The sequence below is a fragment of the Ciona intestinalis genome, chromosome 8 (assembly GCF_000224145.3).
Source record: "Ciona intestinalis chromosome 8, KH, whole genome shotgun sequence".
NCBI lineage: Eukaryota > Metazoa > Chordata > Ascidiacea > Phlebobranchia > Cionidae > Ciona > Ciona intestinalis.
In genome coordinates, this window is record NC_020173.2 from 6257985 (window position 1) to 6281714 (window position 23730).

Sequence of the window (23730 nt, forward strand, 5' to 3'; positions counted from 1 at the left end):
GCTTGTTTGTATAGACACTTAACAGCAGTGTAAAATCTGGTTTGGCATTGTTAAAATACAGTTACACTCATAGTTGTCAAACATTAGGGAACCTCATTGATTAATGTGGTGAATGCAATATACTTTGGCTCTACTTGTTTGTATAGACACCTAACACCAGGGTAAAATCTGGGGTGACATTGTTAAAATACAGTTACACTCATAGTTGTTAAACATAGGGAATCTCATTGATTAATGTAATGAATGCAATATACTTTGGCTCTGCTTGTTTGTATAGACACATAACAACAGGGTAAAACCTGGGGTGACATTGTTAAAATACAGTTACATTCAGAGTTGTCAAACATAGGGAACCTCATTGATTAATGTGGTGAATGCAATATACTTTGACAAAGTTCTATACTTTGACAAAAGTGGTAACTTAAAGCTGGCACGAGGTGTATGAAACAGAACACCCATGTTATGTTGACTGTCGTTGTCCCGCCACGCGAGGATCAATCAGTTACATTCATTGATTTCTTTCTTGCTTAGATTCCCACAGCAGAGAAGTCCGCAAAGAGAAACATTCTTCACACAGGGTGAGTTAATGTAGTTTAACAATATGTTTAGTTCATATTGAACAATATATATAGTAGGGTGGAGGAACCTTTATCACATAATATCCAAATATCCTGATCGTGTTCTAAACAATTGACAGCGGTCTATGGGAGTCGACAGTTTTATAATTCTTTGAATGTTCTTTGTTTATTATTAAATTGGCTGAGAAAATAGAAGGAAACGGTGTCCCATCTTCCCCCACCCTACTATATGTTGTATATTAATCAGTGTATCTTGTTGTCAGGTCCTGGATGAAGATAATAGAAAACATAGAAGTAAAAACGAAGACCAAGAAAGGTGAGACATAATGTTTCTGCTTTGAATATACTGTGTCATTTGTGTGAATTTAACTTGGAAAGTTTTTTGTGGTTACTAAGTGAAATTTGCAGCAGAATTACCTGTGTTAAAAATTAGTGCATTAATTCATATATAAATATACGCCCCTTCCCTGTATTTTTTAAAGTTTCGTGCATGTGCTGGATTGTTATATATTTATATATATATATATAACTTATAAGACTATCTTGTATTTGTGTTTTAGTTACAGAACAGTAAACGTATGTATTTTATTGCAGACGACAAGTTCCAAAAGGTTCTGATCAACGAAGAGAAAAAAGAGAAAGGAGAGAAAAATCATCCAGGCATGAAATTCGTGATGAAGAAGATTATAGAAGAGAAAAAGAAAAAAGGAGAGAAGAGAGACATCGGAAAAGGGAAGAAGAAGGCAGAAGTGAGAGAAGAAATCATGAAACACCAGAAGAAAGAGCAAAGAGAAAAGAAAAGGTAAAACAGCATTTGCATTTACTAATTATAAACTTATTTAATGTGTTTATTGGATGATGTGGTATTTTAAATTAGCTATAACTGTTTTTTTCTAATGTTATAATTATCGTAAGAGTTTTTGCCTTTTTTACAGGAGAGACGACAACGTGAGAGAGAGGAAAAAAGAGGAAGGTAAATATATTGTTGATGACTGATGTGTAGATTTGTTGTTTTAACGACCGGATGATGTTTTCCCGTCAAATGACAATCTTTAAGATTATAAATAAACAGAAAATCTCTTCAAGACTTAATAATTTTTAACCTTGATATTTTAATGCAGCGCAACAAAAGATGGGGAAAGAAGGGAAAGGGTGAGGTGGCATTGATTAAATAAAACTAAATAACTTCTTATAAGTTATTTGTTACTTTACTTGTACAAGCTATTATCAGGCATATTACACTTGTTTTGTAAATATGGTTCGCGTCGTAGCACAAATAGCGTGCCCGCCTCTAACCCAGATGTAACGGGTTCAAGGCTCGCCGCCGCTATCATTATGGGTGTATGTGTCCAAGACACTTAACGACAATTGCTCCAACCCAGTGGTCACTAATGGGTTGTCAAATTATCTGCCATATATAAAAAAAGTAATCACCCACAAAATAATCTTGCTAACTAAACAAGTAAGCACAAGGTGTATGAAATAGAACACCTGTGTTATAACGACTGTCGTTGCCCCGCCATGCGAGGATAAATAGTTACACACATGGCAACTCCTAAGCGGGCACGAGGTGTATGAAACAAAACACACGTGTTATAACGACTGTCGTTTTCGACCACAGGAGGATAAAGTAAGTTACATTCATTCATAGATTATCTGGCATTTATTTAGCCTTGTTTCTTCAGAATAAAACTAAACAGTGCAAAAAATGCTTTAACTATGTTGAAAAGTTATTTGCCTTTTTATAATTCTAACATATGTATTAGAAATAATAATATTAATTGGATTTATTCACTAATAGAAACATGAAAGAAGAGAAGACCAACACCAAAGGTAGGATGGAAAAGAATAACATTATGAATGCAACTTATAAAATATGGGGTGCAACTTATAAAATAGGGGTGTACCTTATAAAATGAGGAGTGCAACTTATGAAACGGGGGGGCAACTTATAAAATAGGGGTAAAACTTTTAAATAGGTGGCAATTAAAAAAATATGGGGTGCAACGTGCAGCTGATAAAAACAGGCAGGGGTGACATTATACTTTTTGCTGAAACATAAAATTTAACTTGTTATTTTTACCCAGGAATGCAGGGGTAGAAGAGGAAGAGGTAAGTTTGGTTTGTTGTGTGATGGATGGTGGTTTTAAACAAGTTTAAATTTTAATATGGTTTATTTTTGGTGAGTGGCAAGCTATAACATCTGTCCATGCTGTAGCACCCTGGGTGTTGGGGTAATGGGCCAACTTTAGCCTAAATCCCAGGCTCCATTGCATGCCCACTGTAGGATCTCACCCATATAGAATAGAATGTGCATATACAATGTTGGGGTAATGGGCCAACTCTGGCCTAAATCCCGGGTCCTATGGCATGCCTCACTGTAGGACCTCACCCATATAGAATAGAATGTGTATATACAATGTTGGGGAAATGGACCAACTCCGTTATAAATCACAGGTGTCAATTTTATATTTTTATCTCCAATTTAGGAACAACGTAGAAGAAGAGAAAGAAAAGAAGAGAAAAGAAGAAAAAGGTAATTTTAGTGTTCCCGATTTTTGTAATACTCTTTCAGTGCTTCCAGATAAACTTATTTTTTAACTTTTAGGAAAGAAGCAGAGGAGTTTGAACAAGTGAGCTGAAAGTTTTTGTAATTTTGTGAAACATGTTTTACTTGTTTGTTTTAACAAAATTTTAAATTTTATTTTGACAAAGTTTTATTTAAGACATTTTTTATTGTATTTATTTTATTACTAATTAACTTAAAATTTATTGATAAATTTAAATAAATTACAAACATCATAAAACTTGTCCCAAATTATATATATTACAAAACTTAATTGTTATATATGTACAACTGCTAACATTTAAAATTGTCTATGATTTAACAGGAATCTAAATATAAAGACAGTGAAGGAAACAAAAGGTAGGTTGGTGAATCTTGTAGTTGAATTATATTTTTTGTCCGGCGCTGTGGCATAATGGTTAGCACGCCTGCCTATAACCCAGGGGTAATGAGTTCAAGGCTCGACGCTGCTACCATTGTGGGCGTTTGTGGCCTTGGGCAAGACACTTAACGGCAATTGCTTCAACCCAGCGGTCACTAATGGGTTGCCCAAATTAACAGCCATACAAAAAAAAATACAAAAAATAATCACCCACAAAGTAACATACATGGTAACTCGTAAGCTGGCATAAATATATTAACACCCATGTTATAACGACTGTTGTTTTCCAGCCACGGGATAAAGTAAGTTACACTCATTCAAATTCATACTTTACAGACAAAGAGAAAAGTCAAGATCACAAGTTAAGGTAAAACTGTTTTATTAATAATTTTACAGAGAGGTGTATGCTGTTGGGTGTATATGCCAGACTTGAATCGCTGTAACCCAGCGATCACTAATTAGTTGTTCAAATTATCAGCCATACTCCTATACATAAAAACAAACACCCACAAAGTAACATACATGGTAACTTGTAAACAGGTACAAGGTGTATGAAACAGAACACTTGTGTTGTAACGACTGTTGTTGCCCCGCCGTGCAGAGACAAACAAGTTACATCGGTTTATGCATTTATTTATATGTTAAATGTAATTATAAGTTATCATATGTGTTAATGTTTGTATTTTATCTTATACAGGAACCTCGAACAAAAAATGATGAGGACGAAAAATATTCAAAAGTCATTACAAGGTCTGTGGTTTATCTTATATGTGTGTGTGTTGTATAAGCATTGCGTGTAGATGTTTAGGCTTTTTTGACACTTTGGGTAGTTTTAAAATGTCAAACTAGAGTCCACACAAATGTTTTTACTCAGAAGTGTTTAAATGGTTTTTACTCCGTAGCGCGTTTTAGCAGTATTATAAAAGTTTTTTATATTTTTAGTGAAAAAGAAGAAGTTAACAACGATGAGGTAATATGAATCTGATTTTATTAAATTTAAACTTGGGGTAACCATGGCGTGGCATGCTGTAGAATCTCATCCATATAGAATAGAATAATAACTTTTATTTGTCTCTTCGATTACGGTAGCGAAGATTTAGAAATATTTTAAGCGAAAAGACAGGATATAGCGAAAAAACAACAGTTGTTAAAACACGCTTACAGTTTAAAACATATTTACATTTAATTGGAGGAAATAAGCGTGGTTACTACACCTAGTGGACAGACGAGCCATTATTTTAAGTAAGTTAAACCTAATAGAATCAAAAGTGTGTGTAAAGAGAATAAAGTTATCGTTGCTTTTTCCATCACCAGGTAAACTATGATTACGACGACGACTTCGAGGACTATGAAGATGATTTTGAAGAAAATGAGGTGAAAATATTTATTGTTTATCAGCATTATAGAAAATATTACCCACAAAGTTACATACGTGGTAACTTGTTAGCTGGCATGAGGTGTATGAAACAGAACACCCGTGTTATAACGACTGTTGTTGCCCGGCCATGCAAGGATAAATAAGTTGCATACGTGGTAACTTATAAGCGGGCACGAGGTGTATAAAAAACAACACCTGTGTTATAATGACTGTCGTTGCCCCACCATGCGAGGATAAAGGTAGTTACATTCATTCATTTTGAAACTAACTTTTTTTTAATGACTTTCGTGAAACGCGAGGATAAACAAGTTACATTTAATAATAACCCATCTATTAACCGCATCAAACATCCACTCTCACAGAGTGACGAAGAGAGGAACCCAGAGGTGGATGCGATCATTCGTGCCATAAATCAAGAGAACGAACGCGTTAATTCAGCGAGGACAAACTCAGCCACCAGTGAACGAATGCAATCGGTGAGAAGTTTTAATACATTGGTTGATTACTGTGCGTGGTGCAGGTTATGGGAATTTTGATTTGGAAGGTTTGTGACCAAAGAGAGCCAATAAATTAGGATAATTAAATGTTAGAAATAACATGCAAAGTTCAAATCTAAGTAACAGTCTATGTTCTTGGGAAAGACACTTAACGGTCATTGCTCCAACTCAGTGATTGCTAAAGAGTTGTAGCACTCTGGGTGTTGGAGTAATGGGTAATCTCAAGTCCCACGTGACTCACTGTAGGCCCGCACTCATATAGAATAAACCTTCATAATTACCTTTGATTTTAATAATAAACTTAAACTCCACCCAGAACCAAACGACCTCGGAACACGACTCAGCATCATCGAGGTCACATGACATGGTTGCCACGACGATTAATTTCTCGGGTGCCAAGCAACGGAGCGTTGAGAGTAAAACAAGGAAGAGAGTTTTGTAAGAAAATAAACTTTATATATGTTTTCTATGAAATAACAATGTTTTCTATTTCAAGCTGTAATGCTCACTCATATGAAATAGAATGTCGCAATCATTGAATCTTGTTCCTATTTTAAGTTCTTTTAGATGTGTTTATATTTTGCTATGAAATAAGGTAAGAACGAAAACAACCGAAGGATACCGGGTTCAATGCTTGGTACTGATAGGTATATAGTTTTTTTTTCTTGGGTAAGGCACTTGGGTAAAACAAGACACTAAATGCATTAAATGGGTTGTGGCACTCTGGGTGTCAAGGTAATAGACAACTTTGGCCTAAATCCCAGGTCCCATAGCATGTCTCACTGTAGGACCTCACGCATAGGGAATAGAATGTGCATATACAATGTTGGGTTAATGGGCCAACTATGGCCTAAATCCTAGGTCCCATGGCATGCCTCACTGTACAACTTTTTCCACAAAGGATAAAATAGACCATATTTAATAGTTTTAAGAATGTTAAGTACATATAATCTTTCAGGAATCGCCGAAATGATCTGCTGACTTTGATCCAACTTGATTTCAATTCATTTGACTTGTTTGACCTTGCACCAGTCACTGAATATAACTTCTATATCAAGAACTTTGGAAGCCAGAACTCAGGACAGGTGAAATTTTTTTCACATTTATAGTTTTCTTGATAGTAAACACTTGCTTTTTAATGGAAATTTTCCCCGACCCAGTGGTCATTAAAGCTTGTAGCATCCTGGGTGTTTGGGTAATGGGCCAACTTTGGCACATGTCTCAGGTTTCATGGCTTGGAACCTTCCACTTAGGCTAAAATATATAAATAAAAAGATAGACAAAAAATGTATTTTTTCATAGTTTTGATCAAGTATGGTAATTTAAGAACATTTATCAAGAATAATTATACTTGAATTTTATAACATTGGTATTTTGTCAAAAATCCCAACTTCCCCCAGGTTTTCACTATCGCATATTTATAAGATAAACAAAAAGAATGCGAAAAAGTTATCAAGAATAATTCTACTTGATTTTTTATCATTTTTATTCAAAAAATCCCAATTTCCCCTAGGCATCCACGCAGTGTAATGATGACGCGATCGAAATTGAAATTCAAACCGACCAACCAGAAGTCGGGGATCGGTGGTCGCAACATCCACCAGATGGAGCTATTGCATGTGGAGGTTAATGTTGTTTCTATGGCATTGGTATATTACCTATAGTACTTCGAAGGGCCAATGGTTGAAATGTGTTCACTACCATGTTTTGTTAATATGGGTTGTAAGATTGTTAGCAGTATAATTCCTGGGGTCATATTTCACATAGCTAATGACAAATGGACAGATGACATTTCTACTATGTTTGACTACTATGTATGGCCATAGTATGTGAGATTTAGCCCAGGAATTGACCCGGCACCCCAAGTTTATTTATATATATTCTATATGGGTGAGGTTAGGCAATGGACCTGGGATTTAAGCCAGAGTTGCCCATTACCCCAACATTTAACACCAAGTTAATAACCCATACACCCCCAGGCACAACAGTAACAGAAGATTCCCCCCACCTTCGAATGTTGGCAGCCATGCGTGACGACTCAAATCGCTTCAGCGAGTTCCTCGTTTACGCTAGTGACATCATCGACTCCTCGTTTGAAGAAGCCCTCTTGTGGCGAGGGAACAAACCAAACTCGTTCACCCCGATTACAAGTTGCGATGCGTCAACGAAATTCAACACAAACATCCCATATTTGCATGGTGGGATTGTTATTTCTATGTGGGTTAACTTCGTCACAAACAAAATACAATTACTCCCAACTCCTTGATAATGTATTGCATATACTTAGGCTTAAAACTGCAGTGCTTTAATGTAAAACTCATTTCTGTTTCGAAGGTAACATCAGCCATATATAAAAAAAGTAAAAATCCCACAAAAAACAATCACCAGCAAAGTACATACTTGTTAAATTGTAAACAAACACAAGGTGTTTAGAACAGAACACCTGTGTTACAGCGAATGTCATTGGATAAACAAGTTACATTTATTCATTCAATGTTACCTATGATGTCTTGTATCATACAGGGCGTAAGATTCTCCACACCATATTTGGTAATGGTATGATTGCTGTTACGTTCGGTGGTGCGTGTCATGATGTTACGACGAGAATCGACCAACGCGGGATAATCACCGTGTGGAAAGTTTCAAATAATGAACAACCTTATAGGTGAGTGTGGGGTGTGTTTTTATTCAATATGGATATATTGGTCAGGTCCTACAGTGAGGCATGACATGGGACCTGGGATTTAGGCCAGAGTTGGCCCATTACCTCAACATTGTATTTGCACATTCTGTTCTATATGGGTGAGGTCCTACAGTGAGGCATGACATGGGACCTGGGATTTAGGCCAGAGTTGGCCCATTACCTCAACATTGTATTTGCACATTCTGTTCTATATGGGTGAGGTCCTACAGTGGGGCATGCCATGGGACCTGGGCCTACAGCATGGTGTGTCATTGTACCTGGTGTTTAGGTTGCCCCATGAGCCATGACCTTAACACCTAGGGTGCTATGCCATGGTCCTCACCAGATGTTAAAGCCTGTTGCGTCTCTGAACCTAGGTAAAAAGTGCTGTTCTATCTAAAATGCAAGGAGACATAGGATGTGGTCCAAAGTTAACCTATTACCCCAACAGTCATGCAAAAGTATGTCATATATGTTATTATTAACTTTTGTAAAAAAAATCACAAGTTATCTTTTTATTTATAGAATCTTAATCTGCGATGCTTCTCCCGTGACTTGTTGTTTTGCTCATAACAAGAAGATATTGTTTGTTGGAACGGTTGGTTTGTTTTGTTGTTTAACTTTCAAACTTTGTAACTTATTTATCCTTTTATTCTCGGTTAACTACAGTCGTTATAAAATGGGTGTTCTGTTTCCTTTTACTGGTTACCACATATGTAACTTTGTGGGTGATTGTTCATGTATGGCTGACAATTTGGACAACTTATTAGTGACCACTGAGTTAATTGGTGTAATATAAGAGCACGTATGCCCACATGGTAGTAAACAAACAACATTCAAAGAATTATAAACCTGTATCGTTATCCTCACGACTTCCATAGACTGTTGTTATTTTTTTAAAACACCATCAGGATATTTGGACATTATGTGCTAAAAGCTAAAATCGTCCCATCTTCCCCACCCTACTATATGTTTCCAACACGTCACATTCCTCAGGATGATGGCTGCGTGTTGCTTTATGACCTCACAGAGCCAACCACTATGCACCAACAGATGGAGTTGGAGAAGAACATGATGACAGTGATGAGAAACGCCACGTATACTACAGGTAGCATATGTAATATAACAAGGGTTAAAGCAAATTTAAAGTGAGGTTTAATGTTACTAATGGGTGCCTAGTCTATATTTGTGAGGTCCTACAGTGAGGCACGCCATAGGACCTGGGATTTAGTCCTGAGTTCGCCATTACCCCCAACACCCAGGGTGCTACAACCCATTAGTGACCACTGGGTTGCAGTAATGCTAATTGTGTTACCTAAGGTCTCATTTGTAAAACCCGGGTCCCATGTCCTTCCTCACCTCAACCATTTAGAATAGAATGTGCATATACAATGTTGGGGTAATGGGTTAACTCTAGTCTAAACCCCAGATCCCATGGTGTGCCTTGCTGTAGGACCTCACCCATATAGAATAGAATATAAACATTTCAACTCAACTAAATGTTATTGTCGTGATAACACCCCTAACCCCCAGGTTGGCAGAATGAGATTCACACTTCACCCATTGTTTGTTTGGGTTCCGTTGGGAGTTTTGAAAACATGAGTCAGCTGTTTTCAATCGATGAGTCAGCACGTTTATGTGTATGGGTAAGACAAACAAAGTTTTTAATGTAAAACCGGTGACTTCTCCAACCCAGTTGAATGTAAAACTAAAATATGATCACTAATAACAAACTCTAAACAGCAGTGTTATAACGACTGTTGTTACCCCCTCACATAAGGATAAACAAGATACAGTCATTCCTTAGTTTAACAAGGATTTCTGTTTCAACATGAAGGGAATTAAAGCTATGAAAAAAGAACCACTTGACCAATATCTTAGTTATTATCTTTAATTGGTCAATTATCACTACTTAACTTGCTGCTTTTCCACCCACCCCCAGACATTAGTGCTTTGTAAAAAAAATGAGTTTAATAAATGTGAAATAAACTTCCAAGTTCCCTTCCATGAGCACTAACAAACACCTTATACCCTATGTTGGGCATTACAAGCCCACTATAACCCCTATAACTTATTATATAACCTATAACTATAACCCCTATAACTTATTATATAACCTATAACTATAACCCCTATATATTATAACCCCTAAGCTTAATTACTGACCCCCATTACCCCCCACCCACCCCAGGTTGTTGTGGATATTATATCAGATGTTGATGATGACGTTGGGTTGGTTCCGCATGGCCGGGTAAAGCTTGTTAAAAGTTCCGTCATTAACGTGATTTCTAACAAGTAAGTCGTGTGAATGTGTTCACCCTGTGCCTGCTGTGGGGTATAAATAATATATCAGTGGCTCATCTGGTATAAAAAAATAAAGTTTGCCCATTCCCTGATGAAGTCTCAGCGTATGGCAGACGAAACGTTGGAAATACACTACGTTTTATACCAGATGAGCCACTAATACATTATATATATGCCTGATAGCAGAAGTAACAGAATATATATGTGGTATAGTTTGGTATATAAAGGGCACCCCTTTGGTTGGTTATATAGAAACCCAAATGTCATAAATTCAACGCGATATCAAACAAGTAAGTTGTTTGTACTTTGTGCTCGCTAAGCTGCTAGGTATTTAGAGGCCAAGCTTTTTAAAAAGGAGGGGGAGACAGGAATAGTTAGACCCAAAATCCTGTGAAAAAATCAAACTCACAGTATAGGTTACTGATTAATGCAGTGCAAAAAATACTCTGTTTTCCCAGATTTGGTGCTCATGGTGTATTTATATACATACTTAGCTTGTAACATGGTTGCCTTCTTATACACAAGGCATATAAACACAATATAAATAAACCCAATTAACACAAACGTTAATTGCTTCCAGACCCTCATCATCAGGACTTGGTGGATCGGCTACGTTTGCCGTTTGTCCAGATTCAAATACTTTCTATGTTGGGACAGATCTGGTAAGTATTATAAATAGTTACTACTATTAATGCTATTCTGTATCATTATAGATAAGGTTCTACAGCTACTGCGTATTCCATGGCTCGCGAGGCGACTTTGAACCCCGGCCTAAGTTAAAGTTTGTCAAGACTTTTGCATCGAATAGTCACAACTATTTTGGAAGTTATGGGTTGGTGTGTCAGTAACTTGTAAACTGGCCCTAAGTGTATGAAACAGAACACCTGTGTTATAACGACTGTTGTTGCCCTGCCACGCGAGGATAAATAAGTTACATACATGGTAACTTATAAGTGGGCACGAGGTGTATGAAACAGAACACCTGTGTTATAACGACTGTCGATGCCCCGCCGTGCGAGGATAAATAAGTTCCATTTATTCAAAATCATTTCCTCCCACACACAGGGTGATGTTATAAGCTGCACTCGTGAAAACAAGACACGAACGTACAACCTCCCTGGTAATAAATCATCTGTGACTTCAATATCTTTCAATCAATTCATCTCCACACTGATGTTGGTTTCTTACAAAAGCGGGGATATTGCTCTGTTTATGTTGGATAGAGGTAAGATAATAGAACATGAAATTTTGTTTTAGAAATTGTAAATTTTACTTATTTGTTTTGCTAAGATTTAGAATGAATGTATGAAATTTATTTATCGCCGCATGGCGGGGCAGCGACAGCTGTTATAACACAGGTGTTCTGTTTCATACACCACGTGCCTGCTTACCAGTTACCACGTATGTAACTTATTTATCTCTTATAACTCATAAGTGGGCACAAGCTGCATAAAACAGTGAAATAACGACTGTTGTTTTCGCACGATGCGAGGATAAAGCAAGTTACATTAAAGTGTTTAATACAGAATGATTGTTAGCAATATTCAAGTAGAACTATTCCCCAGACACCCCTGTAATATCCTGGCCACTAGATGGCACGAGTATACTCTCATGTGATTGGTCCAACAGTCGGCCATCCGTGTTCTTCTCGTTAGATTCGACCAATCACCTGCAAGTATGGGATCTAATGGCGATGGATGCCGCACCTGTTTCTGATGACTCATTTGAACAAAAGTATGACTACGCAAAATTTAAATGAATGTAACTTATTTAACTTTCGTGGCGGAGAAACGACAATCATTATAACATGGGTGTTCTGTTTCATACACCTCGTGCCTGCTTACAAGTTACCACGTATGTAACTTATTTATCCTCGTATGGGCAACAACAATCCTTACAACACGGGTGGTTCTTTGATCTTTTATAAAGGAACAAAGACCGACGAAATTGACTCTACAATATAAAATCTTGTATTAATAAATATAATTGTTACATCATTTACAGAGTGATATGTTTTTCTGTTGATGGTCATTCACAAAAATCAACCAACCTGGTAAGTTATTACTTGTATTATGTTTTATCTGGGTGAGGTCCTAATTACTGATCACTGGATTAGATCAATTGCTGATACGTGTCTTGCCCAAGGACACATGAATGAATGAAATGTAGTTTTATTCCCGGGTGGCCAGAAACTACAGTTGTTACAACTTGAGTGTTTTGTTTCATACACACATACGCGTCAATGGTATCAGTATCGAGCATCGAACCTGGCACCCTTTGATAAACTTTCATGGCATTACTTGCTGTTAAACTTACCCATATAGAATGTGCATACACAATGTTGGGGTAATGGGCCAACTTTGGTCTAAATCCCAGGCCCCATGGCATACCTCACTGTAGGACCTCACCCATACAGAATAGAATGTGCATATATAATGTTGGGGTAATGGGCCAACTCTGGCTTGAATCCCAGGTTCCATGACAGGCCACACTGTAGGACCTCACCCATATAGAATAGAATGTGCATATACAATGTTGGGGTAATGGTGCCTCACTGTAGGACCTCACCCATATAAAATAGACCATCTTGCAAAGTATATATCTCATTGTTTTTATATTACAGCTTGTTGCTTTTGATTCTTGTGAATTTGAGATCTTGAAAATGAAATCTCATTTTGTAAACTCAGTTTCTACCGATGAAGTTGAACAAATGACGTCTTTAGTTCAATCTTTTGGTTGACCTCATATAAGTAAACCAGGAATGTAATTTATTTACAAATTGCAATATTGTTGGTATTTGTCATTGTGAAATGTTGCAAAAATGTGTTTATTTTAATAAAAAAGCTATTTTGGTTTAAATTAGTTGTTTATTGTAGACAAATTAATAAAAGAAGCCTATTTTTGTTAATTTCGTTTAATTGGTCATTTGGAAAGTATCATGAATTTAAAGTAATAGCACAGATGAGAGAGGCCACTCGTACCCGTAAACTCGAAACTCTTTAGGAATGACCTCTCTCATCTGTGGTAATAGTTAGCAAGAGTGTGAAACTGTGTATAATAGCTCTTTAAGGGTAAATTAGGTAATTAATAAAGTTAGAAAGCTGTGTTGCACAACAGGATATTTAATCACTATAAAAATAGTTCATTTTTTGCCCCCCAAAAAATATATTTTGCGTTTCGAGAAAAAAGGCAACAAAACTCAAGCGTAACTCCGGCTCATTTGCATATGCTAGTTGTAAGCGTACTGTAAAGATGTTTAAGTTATGTGTAGGCTATGTAATACAACTTTTGTTTTGTGTATACTTTTGTACTTATATACAAAACTCCAAAATACCTAGATATCGCTAAACTTTATATATTACAGGTCATATATAAGGTTTTATATTGTTTTCACAAGGATAGAATAGTTATAGTCCAATATTAAAATGAGTAGCATTAACGAATTAGAAGACATGGACAAATTACGTGGTCTATCGTGGATGGTAGCCCTATCTCAGGTAATTGATTTTGTACGTAAATAACATAACATAAAAGTCGTAGAATTCTAATTTATCTTCGCGTGAACGACGTGTATGAAACAGAAAACCGGTTATAACGACCGTCGTTGCCCGCCATGCGAAGATAAACAAGTTACATTTTTTCATTCAATATGTACCTTTAAAAATAACAAGTAGAATGTACATTTTATTTTAAAATAACAAATAGAATGTACATAAAAACAACAGTAGAATGTACAAATTATTTACTCCTTCAATAAAAGTGAATGTTATAAAATGTTATAAAAAGAGTAAAGACTATAGTGGCACTAAATTAGTGGCTACCATATATATGGAATTCAGTATTTGTTACTGTAATACTTTTATATAGCTTATAGATAGATATTTGTATATATGGTAAAGTTCTGGTTTTAGTGGCTACTATATGAAAACTTTACTGTTCGTTCCTGCAGTACTTTTGTATATAGCCTATATTTATATATATGTATATACGGTATACATATGTAATGTACCCTAAAAAAATTAAAAATACATATGGAAAATTCACTATTTGTTCCTGCAGTACTTTCGTATATAGCATACATAGCTTATATATATATATATGTATATGTGCAGTAGCCTATATTTGTTATCTATCCACAGGGCTTGGGCATAACCATGGTTGTGCTGATGGGTGTTTGGTTGAATACATATATGGGTGGATTTGCATGGGATGGAAGTGGAAAGGAATTCAACTTACATCCACTTTGTATGATATGTGGAATGGTGTTTCTGTATGGAGAAGGTTAGCTGGTTTAAACTTATGATATCAGTTATAATCTGGTTCTATGAAAAGTACAAAAATCAAGTCCAACCACTAGTAGTAATAGAGAAATATATTTCGCCTAAATGACATCGTCATCTTTTATTTAAATAGAATGATAATAGAATGATAATAGTAAAAATTAGTTATGTTTAAATGTTCGGTGCCGTGGCTTAGTGGTTAGGCGCTTGCATCCAAAAGATACGGGGTTCAATGCTCGATACTGAAATACAAAACTAAAATATATATTAAATTGACCTTTTTAATGCAAATGTTTTACTTTTAAATTTTTTTTTATCAAACTGTTTCTGTTTTCTCATATAGCTGCACTTGTGTATCGCGTCTTCAGGCAAACGGAGAAATTGAAAGCAAAAATAATTCACGGCTCGTTGTTGTTGCTGGCTTTCATAGCTGTTGTAGTAGGTTAGTTTAATATGATCAACTAAAAGCAAGTCATCTTTTAGATTATTGTTTTTTTTATATATTTTTGAGCCATGGTTTGTTATAAGTGTTTTATGTAACACAACACAAGCATTGCTACTGTTTTCATACAAGATGTTGGTTATATAAACAAAAAAGTGCTTTATAGTTTAGTCATACCACATAATACACTTATCGTACAAATATTATGTTTCGCTGCTGGTTCTTTCTTTGCGTTCTTTAAATAATATTATCATCGAAAAAAAATGTATTATTTAAGTTATTATGTTATGTTTCAATAATGAAATTTTTTATACTATTAAGTTGATGTATATTGTTGTTGTATGTTTAAAGTTGGCACCGCTGCATTGTACCCATATGGCACTCACTACACTGCTACACAACCATGGGAAATTCTGCCGACAAGGAAATTATTAAATTCTTGTTATATTATGTTGCAGGGCTTGTAGCGGTGTTTCAATTCCACAACCACGGTCATATTACCAACATGTACAGCTTGCATAGTTGGTGTGGGATGACTACGGTTATTCTATTTTGTTTGCAGGTACATATGATATAATGTTACTATTATAGTAGGGGGAAAAGATGGGACACCTTCAGCACATAGTATTCAAAATATTCTGATCATGTTTTAAACAATTAACAACGGTCTATGGAAGTAGTGAGGATACAGTTTTAAAATTCTTTGAATGTTCTTTGTTTACTACCAAATGAAACGATAAAATAGAATGAAAAGGTGTCCCATCTTCCCCACCCTACTATTACATATATATTAAATACATTGATGTAATATTATGTTCATAATAACAAAGTATTGAAAAATAACTTTTAATGGACTTTAATGCGGCATGTTTTAGTATAGTCTATACTGCTAATGTTGATAGACCACTGGTTTTGTTTACTTTTAAGGGGTTTTAGATAAGGGGTTTTGATTCTTATATAAGATGTATCATATACTAGCCCATGTATGAGTCATTTCACATATATGTATATTACATTGCTTGATTGGCTTCTAAATAAGTAGGATATATATTATATTGCATACCATAGTAATAGAGTAATACTAATTTAATATTAATGTATCGTAGATTATTGTTGTTATATACTTTGATCATGTACTTTGCCCTCCCTGTGTTAATACATAGGGTAGCATGGTAGCATCTAATGTGACTCATGTGATGTTAGTTTGACCTTAGAATCCGATATATAGTTTTGTAACACACTTAATTAATCTAAAAATGTAGAAATGGTAATGATGAAGTAGGGTGGGGGAAGATGGGACACCTTTAACACATAATTTCCAAATATCCTGATCGTGTTTTAAAGAATTAACAACGGTCTATGGGAGTCGTGAGGATACCGTTTCATAATTCTTTGAATGTTCTTTGTTTACTATCAAATAAAAAGAGAAAACTAAATGGAAAGGTGTCCCATGTTCCCCCACCCTACTATATGTATACCATTTCTCTTTGTGTTTTAAATAATACAGAAATGTAATGGGTCCATGGGTCTATGATTTAGACCTGAGCCTGAAAACATGGCTAGTTACAACCAATGAGTTAGACTTTGTACATAAGAATGAATGAATGCCTAACTATCCCTGCCTCCCCTGCATTTTTTGTCACCCATATTTTTTAAAACTGAAGTAAGATTCTATATAGTGAACATTGAAAATATATACCAAACATTTTATTCCTAATATTATTACATGCTAATACATCCTCATGTTTCTAACTTAACCATCTTCTCCCCAAGTTCCTGATCGGGTTCCTTAGCTTTCTTCTCCCGGGAGCGAGGCCGAGCATCCGGAAGTTTTATCTTCCTATTCATCAGTTCTTCGGGGGAGCGATCCTCGTCTTATCGCTTGTTTCTGTCATTTCTGGGCTCGATGAAAAACTTATCTTTAAACTGTGAGTTGTAAATACTTTGGAAAATTTTTTTCTCTTTTTTTGCATAGGTAAAGTCGTACAGTGAGGCATGTTATGGAATTTAGCCAAGTGTTTTGCACATACACCCATACAAGTGTTTTGCACATACACCCATACAAGTGTTTTGCACATACACCCATACAAGTGTTTTGCACATACACCCATACAAGTGTTTTGCACATACACCCATACAAGTGTTTTGCACATACACCCATACAAGTGTTTTGCACATACACCCATACAAGTGTTTTGCACATACACTCATACAAGTGTTTTGCACATACACCCATACAAGTGTTTTGCACATACACCCATACAAATACACCTATCAGTATCGAGCTTTAGATTTTATATCATTTAGTTTTATTGCAAGCGCTTAACCATTGAGCCATGGTGCTGGACCAACACCACAGTTAACATATAAATAAAGTTGTTTTTATTCCAACACCCATTGATAAATATATCTATGTGTTGTTAACCTTTAGCCTTATGGGTTTTAACATGAAATTGTTCTCCAAGACAACAATGAGTTCCCGCTATTGTTTAATGTAATAAGTATTGAATATATTGATTTTAAATACAATCCCATATATACAACACTGATACAATCTTTTTACATTAGATTACACATTATCATTATGTTTTATTATGTATACACTTGTTCTTATACTATTTTAATACAACTAAAATTAGAAAAAAAACCACAATGCATAAAATAGATTTTGTAATCACAATTTAATTGATAATGTTTCATATTATTCTCTCATGGTCCTATCCTATATAGGTGAGGTCCTACAGTATATCATGTAATAGGTTATACCAATTAGGCCAGAGTTGGCCCATAACCGTATATATGATTTTATTGTGAATATTTTACTTGGAACGCAAAAAAAACATTGTTAGTTAAAATGCTGCAAATTTTCCAAATATAATTTCCCTTCAAACTATTGTGTGTTGTGTTTCTGCATTCAACCATTCATTTCTTACAGAATAACAATTGAAAACAGACTATAAGTTCCCAGGCATCATAATATGCATTGTTATTTTTCGCATTTGTTTTATGCATTACTGTAATGGCTACAGTTCACTATAATTGTGATTTAAAATACAATTGCAGGAGGTTATTCGGTTTCCAAACACTACTGTTCCATCAGACTGAATGGAATATAAACTGTTGAGTTTTATAAAGCATATCAACACACAATGTGTTCTAAAAATCATAATAATATATTTGTTTCATAATATTGTCCATTGTTCTTCCACAGGAAAGGATCTGGTTATTCCAAACTCCCACCAACAGCAGTCATCGCAAATGTGTGCGGTCTCGTTTCAATTGCTTTCGTTTTCACCATTTTATTCATCATCCAGAAATCAGAATGGAGACGAAAGTCGTCAGAAGAAGAAGAGAATCTTTCCATCCATTTCCGGGCCCTTTCACAGGGATCAGATACAGAGTGATTGGGACCATAGGCGCCAAACCTGGGGTGGCAGGGTGGGCAGGCTCACTCTGAAATTTCTACACTGTTTTAATCAGTAAACATTACAACCAATAAGTTAGATTTGTTTCACAGGATTGTGTGTCTAACTATCCCTGCCTCCCCTGTGTTTAAAAAGCGTTTATGACAAAAATTTTTCAATTTTTGATTATTTTGTTCCATGTGAGAATATTATCAATCATTTATACCCTTTTGTAAAATGTCACCAAAATCAAATCCCAATCTACTTTTGATGCATGACCCAGGGTTTAAAAAGTAAACAAAATACTTTCCATACAAACTACACATAAATATTGCGTTTTAAGCTTTCCATGATGTCATAATGAGGTGTTCTACTTCATTGGTTGTTATGTTTATTCATTATTACATCACAATGCAGTTATTTCAACAGAGTCCTTAACAACCAAATATTTTATTTAAGAATTTTTTCTTCAAAATTAGTTTTATCTGCTGTTTAAATCAAATTACTTCAAATTTGAAATTATGACTTTACAATTATTGTTCCTTATTTAAGTTACAAACCAATCTCCTACACACTGCAATGTTGTGATATAGTTAGTTGGGGTAAGATGGCTATGTCCTCACTTTTTTGAACGTCCCATTTAGTAGTAAACAAAAAAGATTTACAAAATCATAAAACCGTATCCTCACGACTCTAAAACAGCGTTGTTAATTGTTTAAAACATCATTATAAAATATAAGATATTTTGTATTAATGGTGCCCATCTTACCCCACAGTACTGTAACTTGTGTTATTTGTTGTTATTAGAAAATATTGTCATGTGCAGATGTTGTCCATTTCACGAAAGCAGTCGTAAATATTATTTATGTTTATTTCATTCTTTATGGCACAAACAAACCAGTGCTACGATTGTGCTTTGTAGGAAAAAGATACAAGTGTTTCATTTTCTTCTTATGAGATTAATTTATTGTATTTCAAGTGTTTAATTTTTTTCTTTATATAGTAGGGTGGGGGAAGACGGGACACCTTATTTACATAACATCCAATATCCTGATCGTGTTTTAAACAATTAACAACGGTTTATGGCAGTCGTGAGGATACGGTTTTATAATTCTTTGAATGTTCTTTGTTTACTACCAAAATGGGACGAGAAAATAATGTAAAACGGTGTCCCACCTTCCCCCACCCTATATGAGATTACTTAGTTGTTTTTTGTAATAGATACGTCATCGTACTACAGAATTACTGTAAGATTCTCTTTATTGTAAGACCTTTATTGTAAGACCGTACTCGTGTTTTGGTTCATTTGTTTTCAGTACAGTATTCGCTTATATCAAACTTGGTATTTGTGTTGTATGTGTCGTTTGGAGATCTACTTTTCGTATTCAGTCCAAGGACATGGTAATTTACTGTATATGGAGTGGTATGGTAATAGGCCAAACCATGGTAATAGGCCAAACCACAGGCCAATGGCGTGCCTTACTGTAATATCCTATTGGTAAGTGTAGCTTAAAACCTTTCAGTTTAATTTCAATTAAGCCAATTCTTCATGCAGATATGGTGAGCACGGCTTTCCGGGTACATAACCTGCGTAGTCACGAGATTGATGCAAAGTTCCATTAAAACCTACCAATACAGTAATCTACAACTGCTAGATCCTGTTTACGAAAATGTGGGTATAAATTATCCTTAAAAATACAGAAACATTTCCTTGTAGAATAAACAATTGTCATTTTACGCTTAGTTTACATTGCAGATTTCAAGTTTGAATTGAATGTAAATTATTTATCCTCGCTTGGCGGAGCAACGACAGTCGTTGTAACACGGGTGTTCTGTTCTATACTTCTAATTCCCGTCTACGAGCACATAGGTAAACTATAATGGGTGATCGTGTTTTAGTTTAAATAAGCGTGTCGCAACCTACAAAAACCAACTTGAAAAGATCTTGAATCGCTGTTTCACCGTTTAAGAGGCGAAATCAGACGCGGTGTACTTTCGTCGATTGGGTTTACGCATTCAATCACTTAACTGCTGCGTGAAGTGGCACGGTATTGTATGAGTGGTAGTCGGTGTAGTTCGTTCCACTTCACTTTTCAAACTTCTGGTTTTTAAAGAAGAACTGCTTATCGATTTAAATTAGAAGGTTTTGGTGGTGGGACTTCAGTGTTGTGGTGGTAGGTAGGAAAAGTGTTAGTTCAGTGACTTGGGTTTAGTTTGAATAAACGAATAAATGTAACTTATTTTTCCTCGTGACCGGAAAACGACAGTCGTTATAACACGGGAGTTCTGTTTCATGTACCTTGTGTCAGCTTACGACTTACCACGTATGTATATTTTTGATGTGCGGCTGAGTTAGATCCGTGTGAACAAAAAGAAGACGCAGGTAGAACAAATATGTGAACATAGGGGGAAAACAAAAAACACAAGTTAAAATGTAAACGGTTTCATTTAAAACCTAAAAAAATGCTTTGTATTTTACCATTTTAAATACACAGCAGGGTTTGGGAAGATGGGATACTTTTTTATTTTATTTTCTCGTCCCATTTAGTAGTAAACAAAGAACATTTAAAGAATTATAAATCCTTATCCTCACGACTCTCACAGACCGTTGCTAATTGTTTAAAACACGATCAGGTTATTTGGATATTATGTGCAAAAGGTATTCCATCTTCCCCACCCTACTATAGAAATAAAAAGTATAAATGGCATGTACAGCTCAATTAAGTGAGCTATAACACTATAAGTCGTACAGTTATTGCGTAAAAACGTAATCTTTGTGAAAGAAAACGCAACACCGCATATATAGCAATACAGCATAGACTTTGTCCAGGGCGTGCGTAATGGCATTCAGGAATTCCAGGCGTGGCTTGTTTTATATTTGGATCCAAGGCTTGATCTTTAACGAGACAATATTTGCTCTAGTACGTTGTTTAACTGCGTGTACGTATAACGTCCGTTTGATTTATGGGCGCTCTTGTTTAAGCGGTAAACCCATGTTGCCATTGGACACTGCGGTGTTTAACCCGCAACAGCTTAGATACAGAATTAGTTGTGAATTAAACAACTGGCATACGGGTGTAGTGAAGTTCATTTATAGTAGGATGGGGAAGACGGAACACCTTTAGGACATAATATTCGAATATCCTGATCGTGTTTTAAACAGTTAACAACGGTCTATGGGAGTCGTGAGGATACAGTTTTATAATTTTTTGAATGTTATTTGTATACTACCCAATGGGGCGAGGAAAAAGAATGAAACGTTGTCCCATCTTACCCCACCCTACTATATATAATGCTGTTCTTGGTTCAGGTGCTGTAGGAGATATAGATACCTGATCACTTGACCATGAAAAGTAAACTTGAATATGTTACAAGTCCTGAAGGAATCGTCCGAGCCATTATCATTGTGTGTGGATGTATTGCGTTTGCGCTGATAGCCGACAGCGGGCATGGGGACGTGGTGGACTGGGTGTTGGCGGCTTACATTATAGCTTGGTGTTGCTCATTGCTGTCGTATTTCTTCATTGCGACAACGTTGGCGTCGAAAATGGAGTGTGGGGTCTCATATGAGGTATATGTGTTTTGTTGTTGATCCATTTATATATAAATATAGAGTGGGGAAAGGTGGGACACGGCATCCAATTGCTCCAACCAAGTAGTCACTAATGGGCCGTCCAAATTCTCGGATAAACAGAAAATTTTAAAAAGACAAAAGTTACACTGTATTAGAACTAGCCAACGTAGAATAGAACAAACTGAACTAACTTTATCATACGGTTTAACTTTCATTCCAGGCGGTCGATTTTTGCATCAGCGTTTTCTCATTCTTCGACTGCCTTATGGCCAGCATTGTACTACCCATGTACACTGGGTCAAGGCAAGACGAGAGGATCGCCGCTTGTGTATTTGGGTTTATACTGACAATCTTGTATGCGGTAGAGATTTATCTAACGAAAGAAAATGCACCCGATAGCATGAGTAACTATTTGTTCTGTATTTTTAGACATATATAGTAAGGTGGGGAAAATGGGACACATTTTTATTCTCTTTCTCCGTCTCATTTGGTAGTAAGCAAAAAAACGTTCAAAAAATTATAAAACTGTATCCTCACGACTCCCATAGACTGTTGTTAATTGTTTAAAACACGATCAGGCTATTTGGATATTATGTGCTAAATGTGTCCCATCTCCGCCCACCCTACTATAGTTACTGCCTATCCCTATACTATATACACAACAGACTATATAGGAATGCGCTATGTATACTATAATGGAAAAACTTTGATTGAAATCCCAGGTCCCATGACGTGCTTCACCGTTGGATCTTACCTATAGAGAGAATAAACTGGCGTAAATACGCTACAGAACCCCAAGGAATATTTAGCCTAAATGCCTATCCTAAAATGTGGTATTCATTTTCCAGATTACTTGCTGAAAAAGGAAGGCATACTCAAGGCTTGCATTTGTGTCCTTGGCTGCACAACTTTCGCTTTGCTGGACGCTGCAGGATACGAATGCTTTTCACCTTCGGATGGCTGCGATTCTGCAAGGAAATGGTCTTTAGCTGCATTCATTATTAGCTGGGGAATTAGCGTTATATTTCTCTTATTAAACCTCACAGGACTGGGCGCTAAAATCGGTTCCATGTTTAACACAGCTGACTTTATATGGTCGGCTTTCTCCTTTGTTAATTACTTAATCGCCGCCATCGTACTGGCTTGTTATCTTAAGTGCCCAAGCTTTGACCACTATGCATGCCAGGCGCGCTTGGCCTCTGATATATTTGGATTCATTACTGCTATATTATACGCTGTAGAAGCTTTCTTTTTAAAGAACGCTGAAAATCCGACCGACGTTACTCCAAAAGAGTGATATCGTAGATTGGAGTAGAATAGACCATGTTTTTATTATCTTTTATGTCCCATTTGGTAGTAAACAAAGAATAGGTTCAGAATTATGTAAAACAGCTTTGTTAATTGTTAAAAACACGATCAGGAAATATGGGATAATATGTGCTAACGGCATCCCATTTTACCCCACTGTACTTTTATAGTTATGTAACTTATTTTTCTATGTTTTTTAAGTTTGATGTTCAGCACTGTTTCATTTATAAACACAGAAGTATTATTTTTGTTTCACAATAAAAAAAATGTTTTTAAACAGTATCTGGTGAACATTTAAAATAACCTGACCATATAGGTAACCGCTGGCACCAAA

General features: G+C 35.8%; 4 protein-coding genes across 5 annotated transcripts in view; all 4 read left to right on the forward strand.

Moving 5' to 3' along the window:
• Positions 1 to 13247, forward strand: part of LOC101243160 (WD repeat-containing protein 60-like) — a 15366-nt gene extending 2119 nt beyond the window's left edge. The window contains exons 6-26 of the mRNA XM_004226316.3: positions 3187 to 3211; positions 3470 to 3504; positions 3863 to 3893; positions 4224 to 4276; positions 4469 to 4496; positions 4841 to 4900; positions 5267 to 5380; positions 5718 to 5839; positions 6360 to 6486; positions 6915 to 7026; positions 7381 to 7599; positions 7925 to 8066; positions 8610 to 8682; positions 9081 to 9192; positions 9618 to 9730; positions 10276 to 10379; positions 10969 to 11050; positions 11454 to 11613; positions 11954 to 12122; positions 12393 to 12441; positions 13012 to 13247. Of these exons, the coding sequence (XP_004226364.3) occupies positions 5372 to 5380; positions 5718 to 5839; positions 6360 to 6486; positions 6915 to 7026; positions 7381 to 7599; positions 7925 to 8066; positions 8610 to 8682; positions 9081 to 9192; positions 9618 to 9730; positions 10276 to 10379; positions 10969 to 11050; positions 11454 to 11613; positions 11954 to 12122; positions 12393 to 12441; positions 13012 to 13128 (1710 nt within the window). The 5' untranslated portion in view covers positions 3187 to 3211; positions 3470 to 3504; positions 3863 to 3893; ... (2 more) ...; positions 4841 to 4900; positions 5267 to 5371 and the 3' untranslated portion in view covers positions 13129 to 13247. The remainder of the gene's footprint in view (positions 1 to 3186; positions 3212 to 3469; positions 3505 to 3862; positions 3894 to 4223; positions 4277 to 4468; positions 4497 to 4840; positions 4901 to 5266; positions 5381 to 5717; positions 5840 to 6359; positions 6487 to 6914; positions 7027 to 7380; positions 7600 to 7924; positions 8067 to 8609; positions 8683 to 9080; positions 9193 to 9617; positions 9731 to 10275; positions 10380 to 10968; positions 11051 to 11453; positions 11614 to 11953; positions 12123 to 12392; positions 12442 to 13011) is intronic.
• On the forward strand, positions 532 to 3080 carry LOC108949714 (nucleolar protein 58-like). The gene is made up of 8 exons (XM_026835389.1): positions 532 to 580; positions 844 to 894; positions 1173 to 1380; positions 1514 to 1551; positions 1700 to 1730; positions 2380 to 2411; positions 2666 to 2690; positions 3068 to 3080. Exons 2-7 carry the CDS (start codon positions 849 to 851, stop codon positions 2677 to 2679), a joined length of 369 nt encoding a protein of 122 aa, XP_026691190.1. The 5' UTR covers positions 532 to 580; positions 844 to 848; the 3' UTR covers positions 2680 to 2690; positions 3068 to 3080.
• Positions 13248 to 13729: 482 nt separating the features above from the next.
• Positions 13730 to 19852, forward strand: cytb561 (cytochrome b561). 2 transcript variants are annotated; one of them, XM_026835338.1, is made up of 6 exons: positions 13730 to 13885; positions 14528 to 14669; positions 15012 to 15110; positions 15569 to 15672; positions 16884 to 17038; positions 18425 to 19852. In XM_026835338.1, exons 1-6 carry the CDS (start codon positions 13814 to 13816, stop codon positions 18591 to 18593), a joined length of 741 nt encoding a protein of 246 aa, XP_026691139.1. In that variant the 5' UTR covers positions 13730 to 13813; the 3' UTR covers positions 18594 to 19852.
• Positions 19853 to 21678: 1826 nt separating this feature from the next.
• Positions 21679 to 23629, forward strand: LOC104265985 (myeloid-associated differentiation marker homolog). Its single transcript, XM_009861225.2, has 3 exons — positions 21679 to 22085; positions 22309 to 22492; positions 22937 to 23629. The coding sequence occupies exons 1-3, from the start codon at positions 21861 to 21863 to the stop codon at positions 23383 to 23385; spliced, it is 858 nt and encodes a 285-aa protein (XP_009859527.1). The 5' UTR covers positions 21679 to 21860; the 3' UTR covers positions 23386 to 23629.
• Positions 23630 to 23730: the final 101 nt, after the last annotated feature.

Excerpts from the sequence above, each read along its gene's own strand:
- LOC108949714 (XM_026835389.1), top strand. The coding sequence starts at position 849 with ATGAAGATAATAGAAAACATAGAAGTAAAAACGAAGACCAAGAAAG. Across the intron at positions 1,381-1,513 it reads GAGCAAAGAGAAAAGAAAAG|GAGAGACGACAACGTGAGAG; the intron begins GTAAAACAGCAT and ends CCTTTTTTACAG. Across the intron at positions 1,731-2,379 it reads ATGGGGAAAGAAGGGAAAGG|AAACATGAAAGAAGAGAAGA; the intron begins GTGAGGTGGCAT and ends ATTCACTAATAG.
- cytb561 (XM_026835338.1), top strand. The coding sequence starts at position 13,814 with ATGAGTAGCATTAACGAATTAGAAGACATGGACAAATTACGTGGTCTA. Across the intron at positions 14,670-15,011 it reads GGTGTTTCTGTATGGAGAAG|CTGCACTTGTGTATCGCGTC; the intron begins GTTAGCTGGTTT and ends TTTCTCATATAG. Across the intron at positions 15,673-16,883 it reads TTATTCTATTTTGTTTGCAG|TTCCTGATCGGGTTCCTTAG; the intron begins GTACATATGATA and ends CTTCTCCCCAAG.
- LOC104265985 (XM_009861225.2), top strand. The coding sequence starts at position 21,861 with ATGAAAAGTAAACTTGAATATGTTACAAGTCCTGAAGGAATCGTCCGA. Across the intron at positions 22,086-22,308 it reads AGTGTGGGGTCTCATATGAG|GCGGTCGATTTTTGCATCAG; the intron begins GTATATGTGTTT and ends CTTTCATTCCAG. Across the intron at positions 22,493-22,936 it reads AAATGCACCCGATAGCATGA|ATTACTTGCTGAAAAAGGAA; the intron begins GTAACTATTTGT and ends TTCATTTTCCAG.